Source organism: Vitis vinifera, chromosome 7 (genome assembly GCF_030704535.1).
Source record: "Vitis vinifera cultivar Pinot Noir 40024 chromosome 7, ASM3070453v1".
NCBI classification, from domain to species: Eukaryota; Viridiplantae; Streptophyta; class Magnoliopsida; order Vitales; family Vitaceae; genus Vitis; species Vitis vinifera.
This window is the reverse complement of record NC_081811.1, coordinates 15,139,816-15,154,386: the sequence shown is the minus strand read 5'-3', so window position 1 is coordinate 15,154,386 and position 14,571 is coordinate 15,139,816. Positions and strand designations below refer to the sequence as shown.

The 14,571-nt window shown below is 32.7% G+C and overlaps 1 protein-coding gene and 1 pseudogene across 4 annotated transcripts; both read left to right on the top strand.

The window, feature by feature from the left end:
* The first annotated feature begins 1,720 nt into the window (after window positions 1-1,720).
* On the top strand, window positions 1,721-10,532 carry LOC104879876 (G-type lectin S-receptor-like serine/threonine-protein kinase At1g67520; annotated as a pseudogene).
* Window positions 4,023-8,274, top strand: LOC100853192 (uncharacterized). 4 transcript variants are annotated; one of them, XM_010654282.3, is made up of 4 exons: window positions 4,028-4,284; window positions 7,389-7,448; window positions 7,786-7,857; window positions 7,950-8,274. In XM_010654282.3, exons 1-4 carry the CDS (start codon window positions 4,192-4,194, stop codon window positions 8,046-8,048), a joined length of 324 nt encoding a protein of 107 aa, XP_010652584.1. In that variant the 5' UTR covers window positions 4,028-4,191; the 3' UTR covers window positions 8,049-8,274. The 4 variants fall into 4 exon arrangements, 3 of the variants coding, with proteins under 3 accessions (XP_010652586.1, XP_010652584.1, XP_010652583.1); XM_010654281.3 differs by having other exon boundaries at window positions 4,029-4,284; window positions 7,786-7,852; XM_010654284.3 differs by lacking the exon at window positions 7,786-7,857 and having other exon boundaries at window positions 4,023-4,284.
* Window positions 10,533-14,571: the final 4,039 nt, after the last annotated feature.

Below are 14,571 nucleotides of genomic sequence, written 5' to 3'. Positions count from 1 at the left end.
TCTCCTCGCCTCCTCCTTCAAAGTGTGTCCTCCTCTCTTCCGGCTCTTTTTTTTTTTCTCCAAAAGATACCCTGCTTCCCCGCCCACCCCTCCCCCTCCCCTCCAAGCTCCCTGGAATGACCTTCCCTCCCTCGGCTATCACCCACCTTCCTATTCCTCCATCAGCCAGCATGGGAAACCCCAACCACCCTCATGGGTAGCCATACCTTTGGCCGATTGTCCACGTCTCCGCTCATGCGTGGGGTGGTCCCCCCCCCTTCTTCCACAAATGTAATGAAAAGGAGCCCAAATCATTCTCTCGGGCCCCCTCACTTCAAAAGGGGTCTACAAATATATATATATGGTAATTAAAAAAAATATATTTTTGAAAATATGATCGTTATAAAAATGTTTCCAAATTTACAACAATTGGAAGAAATTTACCTTGAAATTATTGTTTTTTTTTTTTTCACAAAAATCTTTACAAAATCTGCTCTAAAATAATGACATATTAATGTATTGATAGGATTGATGAAATAATAGCAATTTCAGACAATTCAGGGGATATGATTCCCATACTCGTTGGACTATAAAACCAAGAATTACCTCATCCAAGAAAATGACACATGTTCAATTTGGACCATAATTCCCATTCCTGTGATATATTTATTTCCATCATGCAGATATCTTTACAAAACAATATCAGGATACTAATGGCATGACCCTATTGCATCATTCGTGGGATGGCAAAAGAAATTATCGGGACCAGCTGATAAGATGAGTATAAGAATGATAATCAAGGTTGGGGTCGGAAAATATTTATAGTGCATTTAGTAGTGATTTTAAGAAGTATTTTTAGTCTTTCTAATGTTTGAAAATATTTATTTTTTAAGTATTTAAAATATTTCCCACAATCATTATCAAACACATTTTTAATAAACCGGACAAGATCCTATTTTCCTCCCAAACCCTTAAGCCTGCCTTGATTATTTAAATATATTTGTACATATATAATTTTTTTTTATTTAAAAAATAAAAACTTCTAATATAAAAACTCTTAATATATATATATAAAAAGTTTACTTTACATCCTTGAAAATTATTTTTAAAATTTTTAAAATTTGAGACAAAATTTGTTGTTCTAACTTCTTTTTATATATTAAGTATATTAGGTTATATATAATTTTATATTTCAAAATTAAAAAAATAATAATAAATATGAATTCCAAGATCAGGAATAGGCATGGGATGAGGATTAGCACGGGAAACTTGTCCCCCTAATGGGAATTTCATGTCCCCGACCCATCTGGCTGAGACTAGAATGGGGCGGGGATGCGGAAAAATAAAAAATTGATTGGAGTAGAGATGGGAAGTCCTACCAACCCTTGAGAGAGGGGAAAAAAAAAGTCAAAAACAAAGAAAATAAGGACAAAGAGCTAAGTTTCAAACTTAAAAGAGTTTTCCCTTGACAATGCTGAGATGAAAAGTCCAAGAAAGCCCAAAGAAAAGGAGCGGCAGTAATCAAAGAATGTGATGGGCTGAAAATCTGGCCTTGGAGGGAATAAGAGGGAAAATCTTGCTCACCCTTCTCTCATCAGCTGGTCCCCACCCAAAATCTGGCCACAAGCTGCTTTCCAAACAAAAGGCTGAAAATTCTCCCCTACTTACCTGAAATCAATCTCAAGAGAATGATTGGTGAAAAGAGCGGACACAGGAAAAGTATGCCCATTCTTTCCAAGAAATATCCATAATTAGACTGCTAAGCTTAGAAGACCGGGCTCCAAAAGGATGCCGTGAGATATCTGGTAGTTCACTGATGACATTGTCAACGTACTATGAAGTTGAAGGCTGAAGGATAAATACTAAGCATGAAAGCATGGTCATGTGAAACTTGGAATGGTAGAAATGGAAAGCAGCATGTGCCTCAGCAGTGCAATTTTATCTCTGTGTTTGTCATGTATGTGGTTGGGAGTACTGCCTTACATTTCTAGTGCACCGACAGACACCATCAAACCTGGGGAAGAGCTTCAATTTTCAGAAAAATTACTGGTTTCTGCAAAAGGGACTTTTACTCTAGGATTCTTCAGCCTGGAATCTGGCAGTTATTTAGGAATATGGTTCACAATTGATGCTCAGAAGGAGAAAGTTTGGGTTGCTAACAGAGACAAGCCTATATCCGGTACAGATGCAAACCTCACACTGGATGCGGATGGAAAATTGATGATCATGCATAGTGGGGGTGATCCAATTGTCCTGAATTCCAATCAAGCAGCCAGAAACTCAACAGCTACTCTGCTTGATTCTGGAAATTTTGTTTTGGAAGAGTTCAATTCGGATAGATCTGTGAAGGAGAAACTATGGGAAAGTTTCGATAATCCTACAGACACCCTCCTGCCTGGGATGAAACTAGGCATCAACTTGAAAACCGGACAAAACTGGTCACTTGCTTCATGGATAAACGAACAAGTGCCTGCTCCTGGGACTTTTACTCTGGAATGGAATGGCACACAATTGGTAATGAAACGCCGAGGGGGCACCTACTGGAGCAGTGGAACCTTGAAAAATAGGAGCTTTGAGTTCATTCCTTGGTTGAGCTTTGACACTTGCAATAACATCTACAGTTTTAACAGTGTTGCTAATGAAAACGAGATTTACTTTAGCTATTCGGTTCCAGATGGAGTTGTTTCAGAGTGGGCATTGAACTCGAGAGGAGGACTTTCTGACACTAAGGCTATGTTTGGTTCCCAGAAAATTTGAGGGAAAATGCGAGGGAAAGAAAATACAAAGGAAAAGTAGAAGGAAAGAAAAAGTGAAGGAAAATAAAAAAATAAATTAAAAGTTGATAAATTATTTTTTTTGTTACTTCAAACTCATTTTATTTATTTTAACTCATCAATATAAAGATTAAATAATTTAAAAATACATAAATTTTTAATTAGTTTTAATTATATTTGATTTTCTTTGATATTTTTCATAGGGCAACCAAACATGAGAAAATCATTTTCTTTATCATTTTTTTTCTTTCCTTTGTACTTTCCGGGAACCAAACATAGCCTAACAGACCTTTATTTGTGACGGACGATGTGTGTGATGGGTTTGAGGAATATCCAGGGTGTGCAGTGCAAAACCCACCCACTTGCAGGACTAGAAAAGACGGATTCATGAAGCAATCGGTTCATATATCAGAATCACCGTCATCAATAAAAGAAGATTCGAGCTTGGGACCTAGTGATTGTCAGGCCATATGCTGGAATAATTGTTCTTGTACTGCTTGTAATACTATATACACTAACAGAACTGGATGTCGGTTTTGGAGTACAAAATTTACACAAACCTACGCGGGTGATGCAAATCGGGAGGCGCTCTATGTTTTATCCTCATCACGAGTTACGGGTAAGTGTCTCTCTGTATTTTCGTATTCCTGAAAGTAACCAAGGCAAAGTAGTTGATGAATCCAACATTTTTACTGAATTTACAACCCTAATAGGTGATCAAAAATTCAAAATACCATTAGAGGAGCTATATCAAGACCATAAAAGACCCTCTCTCTTTCACTCAGTTCTGTTCTAAGCCACTAACCACAAAATTTATCAATTTGTATCTACGCAGGGAACAGTTGGTGGATATGGGTCATTATTGCAGGAGTGGTACTTGTGGTCCTGTTACTTATGGGCTTCTTATACTATTTAAGGAGAAAATCCAAAGTTAGTATTTTATTTTAACTTTTGCTGATGATAGTAATGCCATTTGTTAATGGGTTGGATAATTGAACTTGTGACTTCTGGTATAACAGGGGAGAGAAAAATGGAGGAAGCTATGCTGCATGAATTGGCAACTTCAAATAGCTTTAGGCTCTGTTTGGTTCCCGGAAAATGCTAAGGAAAGGAAAAAAAATGTAAAGGAAAATAGTTTTCTTTAGTTTGGATGACATGAAAAATAAGGTGGAAAAAAAATATGAAGGAAAGTATTAAAGAAAATATGGTAATATTTTCCCTATTATTTTCCTTAAAAAATGACGAGGAAAATAGGAGAAAAAGAGAAGGGCAAAGGGGGGGAAAATTTTATCGGGGGCTCTGTTCACCGCTTCATCTTTCCTTTCCTCTTTATCGGTGGCTATGGCTTCTCACCGTCGTCGACCCTTTCAACGGCCACCACAATCACTCCTATCACCTTCCAGGGCCAAAAACGTACTCTTCAGGCACCCGAGTTCCCATGGATGAAGTGCGCTCTTCAAATCAAGTTCTCATTGATGAAATGGATTCTTCAAATCCAGTGAATGTATTCGGATCCATATCTTCAGATCAGGTATGAATTGAACTCCAATCCATCTCATCTTGTGAAAACCCGGAACCCAAGGTAATCGTTCTCTCTTGGGTTCTCTGTTTGGGTTTCTAGGTTGTTTTCGCCTTTCCCGTTTCTTAAATTTCGCCAGAATTTTTCTAAACTTTCTGGTTTGTTTTTTTCTAGATTTGATATGATTTTTACCCTTGATATTCTGCTAAATGTTACACCGTTTCTTAAATCACCTCAATTGATATCATTCCAAGGGATTCCTAAATGACTCTCTGTATTTCTTGATTTGCTTACATTATGAGTGTAATTACAGAACTTAAGTTGTACAATAAGCATCAATTGGTAGGCTATGATCATTATGACTCTCTAGGTTGTGATTGGGGTTGTGTTTTCAAATGGGAAGTGGGGATTGTGATTGGGGTTGTGTTTTCAAATGGGAACTGGAATACTCAGGTTTCAAATGGCTGACATATTCTGGTGCAATTAATAACTCGTTAGTATTATGGGTGTCTTACTAGGTTTTTACGTCTCCATTGTTGTAATACTTGTCAATTGTGAAGTTGATCTGAAATGAGTTAGAATGGGACTTGACGAGAACTTTTAACAACTGACCAACTTGATATTCAACTAAGAGGAGATGAGGGTAAATCACATTTGATCAATTATGAGCTTTGTAAAATGCATACCCAAAAAAATTTACATTAAAGATGAATACCAGATACTTGTGGCCTCCAATTTGTAAATACAGTTAGTGGAGAATGTTGCTCATATCACTTACTTTTCCTCCAAGTTATGATTTGTCACATTTTGATCCATATGCGGATCATGTTATTACCTTTCATACAAGTAGGTAGTGAGAGAGGGTGGTAAAGATGCAATTTTCCTAAATTAATGTTTGACAAAGGGGACTGATCAGTTTAAATTGATTGAACCCAGAAATTTCATATTTCAGTCATTTTGTCTGTTGCTTGAGAATTGAGAAAACAGTAGACCCAAGTCAGCTAATGGTCTGCCTCGGACACAGCTATAGGCATTTGCTTATGAATCAAACTTATATACTGTGCAGGGATGAAAGCCAAACCAAACCAAATGAACCCACATTTCTCATTAATTATATTCCCCAACAGAGAAACGTGAATATATCTCACATTTCTCTTTAGATTCATATTTGAATATATCTCATGGTAATTTTGAATATGCATATTTTCCCATGTAAAGATTCTTATTGATAGAACCATGTTAGTATTGGCCCTATTGGGCAATGAGATTGGAATTTTATTTTATTATTCTATATCCTCAAAGGATTGGTTTAGTATGAGTTCTTATATGTAAAAGGGCTCTCTTACCTGGTCATACACTCAGCATTAGGCATTAGGCATGCTCGAAGGAATTAAATCTGAATTTTAACTGAAAAGATTCAAATACAAACATGGGATTTTTCTAGAATTGGAAAGAAAATTTGTGTGATTCATCTGTTAGATGTTTATCAATCTCAATGAAAAATAGGATGGGAAATCTACAGAATTTAACAAACAGTTAAGAATTTAGCACCGACAATTACAAGGACAACTAGTAAGTAACTTCATGATGAAGGAAGAAATACAGAGTGAAGATAAGCATAAATAGGAAAAGGAAAAATGAAACTAGAAAAAGCTGTGGAAAAATTAATGCTGTTTCCTGCAATGAAATACTCTTCTCTTAATGCTATTACAGTTGATTGCTTCTGCTTTCCTTAATATTGGTAGAATTCAGATATTGAGTAATAACTAAATTCCTTTTGGTTCTGGACACAACATGGTTGATTCTGCAAAACATGCTTAGGATATCTCTTAAAGCATGCTTAGGATCAGCTTCAAGTTTATAGGGATAACAAAATATTAACTTTAGGTAAAGAAGTGAAAAAGCAATCTTAGCATCCCCCTTCAAGTTTGAAAATACTAACATGTTTTACAATACTAAGTTAAGCATTTAGGATGAGTAATATTATTTGTCATGGTTTAACATAGTATAAGAGCTCTGATTTTTAGTGTCTTCTGTTGTTTTTTTTATCTTTCTAGTCTAGCATGATATTAGAATTTTGGGTTTTTATTATCTTTAATCGGGTACCTATTCATCTGTTTTGTCTGCTTCTACACTTGAAGAATTGATATTTTTTTTATTTATAAAAATCAGATTTTGAGAACTTATCACAAAAAATATGATATTTTCTAAAAATACATTTCATTCTCAGTTATTTTATTTTAAAATTATTTTTTTAAAATATAAAAAATAAATTGAGAACATTTCAAATTTTGAGAACTATTCTTTGAGAGCTTTTTTAAAAAAAATTGTTCTTTATGGTGGAGTTTAAGCAGCATTTAAAGAAAATGAAAGACATAAGTATAAAGAAGCTTTATAAAAAAAAATCAAAAAAATATTTACTAGTAATATGTAAGGTGACCAAAACCATAAGGCAACCTTGTTAGTTGATTAAGTTACTAGTAATCCTCATGTCCCATACGTATACATACTATCCCAGTCTTAGTCTCAGTTCTACATCTTCTTGGTGGTTCAGGATACTATCTTTGCAAAATTAACATGTGCTTACTTGGATGCAACAGAGCAGCTTCATAAGAACAACCACATGGGGCCAATATTGAACCTGACCAGTACAAGCTTAGCTTGAAATGCTGAGCCATGTGGTGTCTCCCTTACTTTCCAATCATACACCCACTTGGGTCCTACCATTTCTTCACATTTCCTCTGTTCGAAAGGACACTGGAATTAGGCTGCTCTATGTTCACTTTTGTTTTTCGAAAGTTTCGTGTGAAAATATGATTAATTTTTTGATTTGATCATATGAATCATCTTCCTCAGTTGTAAATGAAATTATTTTTGCAGAATCAAAGGTTGGTTCTATAAAAATTAAGGCCCATTCAGTTTATCTACCAGAAATACAAAAGAGATAGAAACAAAATAAACACCAAAAATCAAGGCCATGTTTGGGATTGCTTCCTAACATAGTTTTTTTTTTTTTTTTGTTGCATTTGAACTAAAATAGAGATTCATTTGAACTAAAATAGTGTATGGGTTTTCCATTTCTTTTTACCTAATTTACTTTTCTATTATTTGTGCAGGCAAAGCAAGTTCATCCTGATAAAAATCCGAGTGACCCTTTGGCAGTTGAACGATCTCAGGTAAGTTCACTTCTTTGTCATTCATTCATCATCTTCTTCTTAATGCTCTACTCTCCTTCATTCATCCCAAAACCAAGTGGAGGACCAAGTATTCTTAAGTAATCATGCAAATTTCAGACTGAATAATGAACTTGGAAAGAGTTTCGTTTTGTTATCATGCTTTAAACTAGACATTTCAACTCTAGTAAGGTCTGTTTTACCATAAGTGGTAACTTGTCATTAATTTAACTATCATAAATAGTCATAATCAATCTTAGATTAAGTTAATTTAACTATCACATTTCAAGACTGAATAATGACTTTACTAAATCATTCCTCTTACTTTGCTATCATGTAGACTTATAATGAAGAGTGGCAAAGACTTAGAAGATGGGCTGCAACTCAACTCCACACTGCATCTTTTGGCTTGGCCTCTCTCTTCTTCTTTTCTCTTTCTTTTCATATTTAGCAGGCCAAGTTGAGAAAGACTAACAGGCTCTCGTTTGAATTTGTGCATTCCAGATCTGTATAATTCTGGGAGTGATATTGATGATTTTAGCTCCCATTGGTGCCCTGAGGCAGATCATCCTCCAAGCCAAGACCTTCGAAGTGTTCTCATGATGATCTTCCCATTGCAAAGAGGATGGATTTGATTGATTGGCTGAGAAGTTGAATAATGGTGCTTGTCCCAAGAGCCAAATGAAACAGTTGGGTCTCGTCTTAAGAGTTCTATAGTCTTCTGTTCTTTTTATTTGCTTGTACAGTGCTCTGTTAAATATGTCACATCAAATATTAAACACAATGAAGCATATAATAATATATCCTCAAGCCTTATGATTAAATGAAATTATTATTATTATTATTATTATTAGTAAATATGTTAGTTTATATCATCACACTCCATTTTAAAATTGATTTTTACATTATATGAACATATTTTATTTCTAAATTTTGATTCCGAAAATCCTTTTGAATTTTTTAAGAGCTTTTTATTAGCTATAAATGTTTTCTTGAAAATAAAAAATAGTTATTACTCGTATATTTTATTTGTATTACATGAGAAAAATTTTATACACAAATTTTATAATTATTAATAAAAAATAATAGCAGAGACTTTTTATAAGTAATGTTTTATGTCGAAAAATTTACGTTTTTTAACAGTTTTTTTTATTGGATTAATTTATTTTATTATTTAACAAATTGATAACCATTTAAGATAAATTGTTGATTTTATTTTCCTTCCATTTTTCCTTAACTTTTTTTTTTGTGGTTAACCAAACAAAAGAAAATAAATTCTTTTTTTTTCCCTTGAATTTTCCATAGATAACCAAACAAGTGAAAAAAATTATATTCATTTCCTTACCTTTTTCTTTCCTTCCATTTTTCCTTTCAATTTTCTTTCTCTCGTATTTTCCGGGAACCAAACAGAGCCTTAGTGATTCAAAAGATGTTGACCATGATGGAAAGACGGCTCATGATCTCAAACTGTTCAGTTTTGATTCTATTGTGGTTGCCTCAAATAACTTTTCATCTGAAAATAAACTTGGAGAGGGCGGATTTGGCCCAGTTTATAAGGTAATTATAATTTCATTAGGCCATAGCATGTAATAGGAATAGGGCATTCTTTGTTTAAGTACCCCAATTAAAGCTTCCTTGTGGATTATTTTTGCAGGGGAAATTACCTGAGGGGCAAGAAATTGCAGTGAAGAGACTTTCAAGGGGCTCCGGACAAGGATTGGTGGAGTTCAAGAATGAGATTAGACTGATTGCCAGACTCCAACACATGAATCTTGTTAGACTTTTGGGTTGTTGCATTAAGGGAGAAGAAAAGATGTTAATCTATGAGTTCATGCCCAACAAAAGCTTGGACTTCTTCCTCTTTGGTTTGAATACTTCCCTTTTTTATTCCTTTAATCTGCTTAACTTTTCCTTATGTTCTTTATCCTTTTTTGCTTGAAACAATTTACTAGTCGTGTTGTGTTCACCCAAATTTTCAGATCCTGCTTGAAGAAAGATATTGGATTGGAAAAGACGTCACAATATCATTGAGGGGATTGCACAAGGACTTCTTTACTTGCATAAATATTCAAGACTAAGAATTATTCATAGAGATCTAAAAGCAAGTAACATCCTACTTGATCATGACTTGAACCCCAAAATTTCTGATTTTGGCATGGCCAGAACTTTTGGGCGAAATGCATCAGAAGCAAATACAAATAGGATTGTTGGAACATAGTAAGCATGACTTTTCCTTATCTACTGCTTCTTTTTCAATCTAGTGAATTGAACCTTCTACTATGGATGCAGTGGTTACATGCCCCCTGAGTATGCCATGGAAGGAATTTTCTCAGTAAAATCAGATGTTTATAGCTTTGGGGTGCTACTGTTGGAGATTGTGAGTGGCCGGAAGAACAAGTGCTTTTATCATAATGATGGTGCCATTACCATAAACCTGGCAGGATACGTAAGTCCGCTAAATCTCATATTTGTCTCTACATTATTATCAACACCTGGTGTATCCTTCCAAATTTTTCATACTAACCTTGTAAGTAAATCAACCCTAAAATGAACTGGAATCAGGCTTGGGAGCTATGGAAAGAAGGTACTAGCTTGCAGCTAGTGGATCCAATGCTGGAGGATTTCCACTCATCAACCCAAATGTTGAGATGCATTCATATTGCTCTCTTGTGTGTACAGGAGAGCGCAGCAGATAGGCCTACAATGTCAGCTGTTATCTCCATGCTCACCAACGAAACTGTGCCCCTACCAAACCCAAATCTACCCGCATTTTCCATTCATCATGCAGTGTTAGAGCTAGATTCACACAAAGGCGGGCCAGAGAGCTGTTCTGGAAGTGTAAACATTTCAGAGATGGAAGGTCGGTAAAGAAGAGAATTTCAAGGGGGGAAAGGGAACCTAGAGAACAGCAGTTTTTGTCCTAACCTATTAGCTATTTGTCTAGATTGATTCGTATTGGCATCATATATTTATTATATATAGAATCAACTAGGTTTCCCTCAAGGTAATCTTTTTTAAAACCTTTTTGAATTTATCAGAGCACAATAGAAGCTGGTTTAGTATCATTTGAAACATAGTTTGAATCTATATTCTGCGGCTCATTTATGTTCAGTTATTCATTCTCATTATTGGGAAGGCATCGGATGGACTACGGCATACGTTGGCATCAAACAGATGATCAAAGCTATGTTCTACGCCATACGCAAAGAAGAGTACTCCAGACCACCAAAGTAGAAAGTAGAGATAATGTATGACTGATCCTCATTCAATTTGCATATACACCACCGGTTAACCAAACTTCATCCTCCATGCTTCAGGTAATCCATAGCCAAGTTCTTCTCCCACGCGCTGCAAGAGACGTAGGTCTTCAAATCGAAATGTCCACCTTCTCCTAAAGCGCAAGATTTTATTGAGAATCATCCCTTTCTGGAGGCCATCTCTACCGCCTCATCTACGCCAACTCAGAAATTCAAATCATGAAAGGCTGAAAGCCCATGTTATGGGTTCCAACATCCCCACCCCCCCACTTACAAAATTTGCACACATACATAAAAGCTTATATATTCAAGCGACACCTATCCCCACATCACCATGATGCCAAAGTTAACTCTTTGCCCATTTCCAGCCAAAAAGGAGACAACCTATATAAGGAACTCCTCATCAGCCATGGTTTGAAGTATTGGCAAAGACTGGCACTGCTCAGCCAAGTCGTATTTGCCTTGACCATGACCATGATCAATCCAAGATAAAATTTGAGAATTTTACAGTTGATAATGACTCGGTTTCATACTTAATTCAACCAACTCCAACTCACAACTCTACAACTCTAATTCAATGGAAATAGGAGTAAACAAAATTTGAGAATCTCTACATGTCCAAAAGTGAACACATCTAAATTATCAAACCTAAGCTTTTTAGAGTAAGGGAGGCAAGAATCACAAACATGATTACTAAAGGCAAACAACATAAAAGGATAGAAAAGTCATGCAATTCTAGTAAGTTTAGGATGTCATGATCCTCATGTGTTAATCAAGTGAACAAATGAGGAAATGGTACATCAAAGGCACATAAGGATATATCCATTTAATACCAATTTTATCCTCATCCTCATGTTTCAATTTCAACCTCTTATCATCCCAATGAAATTGCCATTTTGTGAACCTATATTTTTTATTTATGTTTCCGGTCAAATAACAAAATTTGGACTCTGAAAAATTTATTATGAAAACTAATTTTTTTATTCTCTTTTGAGGCTGCCTTTAATTTTATTCATTTTTAAAACAATAAAGAAAACAAAATTTAAAAAATAAAATCTTGTTTGACTCCATAGAGGAAAAGCTAGTCTAGAAATGAGAATGGATATGGAAGCACTCATCTAAGTTCTCACATTATTTGGTCTCTATTAGTGAGCTAAGACATGATCTGAAATTTGATTTAGTTTACATAATCTTGCAAAATTAGTTATAAATTTTATTACCATTAATACAAAAAATTTGTCACGAGATACAAAAATTTGATTCAATTAATTTTTTTTTTTTAAAAATCATTTTATGATTTTAGTAATTAATATAAAAATTAGCATATAGACTAAAAAATATAATTTAATTTATTTCTTAAAAAATTAATAAATAAAGTATTTTTCTGATTTTATTAATGTCAATTTATAAAGAATTAATATATAAAAAAATTTGTGCCACATAACCTTAAAAAATTAATTTATAAAATAAGTTTCTCGTTTTTATTAATTTACAAAAAGAAATAAAAAAAATTCTAATTTATTTCACACAATCTCACCAAATTAATTTCCAAAGTGATTTTCTGATTTATTTTATTAACATTAATATAGAAGGAAAAGTTTAAATTTAGATCCATTCAATCTTACCAAATAAATTTATAAAGTAATTTTATTTTATTTTTTTCAAATTTACTAAAATTAATATATGGAAAAGAATTGATTTAGTATTTATCAACTTTACAATTAATTGGTAAAACAAATTATGTCATTATCAATATGAATTTATAAAAGATTAATATATCAAATACAAATAAAATAAATAAATAAAATTTTGATTGAATATTTAATAGTTTACAATTAAAATTCAAAGTGAACTATTTAAAATTCAAATTCCTCTCTCATTTTTTAAATTGAACCATAAATGTACATTGAAAAGTTAAAATAAAATAAAAAATAAAAAAGGGAAAAATTAAATAAATAAATATAATTAAAATAAAAATAAAAACAGAAATAAATAAACATGTTTGGGTCAAGAGTGAGTGGACCTACTCTGTATTGGAGGAAAATTAAATGGGCTTAAATTTGGCCCAAAGTGAATGTGCCTACAATGTCATGGGTTAGGATAAATTTGGGTTCTACACATTTAGACTATGCTTGCTTCCTAGAAAAGTAGAAAAGTTGGTGGGAAAAATAAAAGGAAAGAAAAAAGAAAAAGGAAATAAAAAAATAATTTAAAGTCAATAATTTTTTTTTATATCATACCTTAAATTCAATTCACTTATTTAGCTATTCTATATAAAGATTAAATAATTTAAAAATATGAAAATTTCTTGCTAATTTTTATTACATTTGACTTTCTTTATTATTTTTCATGTTGAAACCAAATTAAAAAAAAAATTTATATATTTTTTTTCCTTTCTAATTATTTTTTGGAACAAACCATAGTCTAACTATTATGCATATATTCCTATATTAACAACTGGTTGTTTGAGATAACTTATTTTAAAATTTTTCTAAGAGATGAAGTAAATGTCAAAATTTTAAAGGGTAATAGCTGTTACTTTAACAATTTGAGGGGCTTTTTTTAAATAAAAGAAAAAATTTATACCGCAACTTTAAAAAATAATTCTTAAAAAATGATAGTTGGACAAATATTGACTGATTTACGGCACTTTTCGCCACGTGGAATGTGTCTTTTGAAGAGACAGCTTCCATAATTTTCAAATATTGATATTCACTAGAAGAATTGAATTTAAACTAAAGGTGTCTTTCAAAGAGACACCTTCTAGAATTTCAAAAAATTAGATTTATACTAAAAGTATCTCTTAAAAAGACATTTTCCACAATTCCACAAAATCTAATATATACTATAAATGTCTCTTAAATTTGATTTTATATTAAAAAAATTAGATTTATACTAAAAATATCTCTTCAAGAGACACTTTCCACAATTTCATAAAATTCAATATATATTAAAAATGTCTCTAAAAGAAACACCTTTCACAATTTCACAAGTTTTAATTTATACTACAAGTGTCTCTTGGATTTGATTTTATATTGAAAGAGACACCTTCTGCAATTCCAAAAAATTTGGATTTATACTAAAATGTCTCTTAAAGAAACATTTGCCACAATTTAAAAAATTCCAATATATACTAAAGGTGTCTTGAATTTTAAATTTCATCTTCAACAAATTCAAAAAATATTAATTTATACTAGAAGTGTTTCTCAAATTTGATTTTATATAGTTGTCCTTTTAAAAAATACATTTAGTATATATTGGATTTTGTGAAATTGTAGAAGGTGCCTCTTTAAGAAACACCTTTAATATAAATTCAAAATTTTTTTGAATTATAGAAAGTGTTTACCTTCAATATACAATCAAAATCAAGAGACACTTGTAATATAAATTAAAATTTGTGAAATTGTGGAAGGCGTAGAGTTTAGTATAAATTGGACTTTTTTTGGAATGGTGGAAATTGTTTTTTCAAGAGAAACCTTCTACTATAAATCCAATTTTGTGGAATTGTAGAAAGTGTCTCTTGAAGAGACACCTTTAGTTTAAATTCAATTATTTTAAGTATATATCGTAGATTTAAAAATTGTAGAAGATGTCTCTTCAAGAGACACCTTCAATATAACATCAAATTCAAGAGATATGGAAATAGGTTGCATCAAAAAAAGTAAAAATATGATATAGTTTTTTTTCCACACCTCTCCTACATGTCCAAAAATGCCATAAATTTGGAATTATTTTCCAATTTACGATATTTTAGAAAATAATTTTTAAAGGGAAAGTTGTGATTTGGGCTTCCCATCCCAACATAATAGCATTTTAGAATCCCAACAATGGGAAATATGAGAATCAACTTTTAACATGAAAAGTATTGT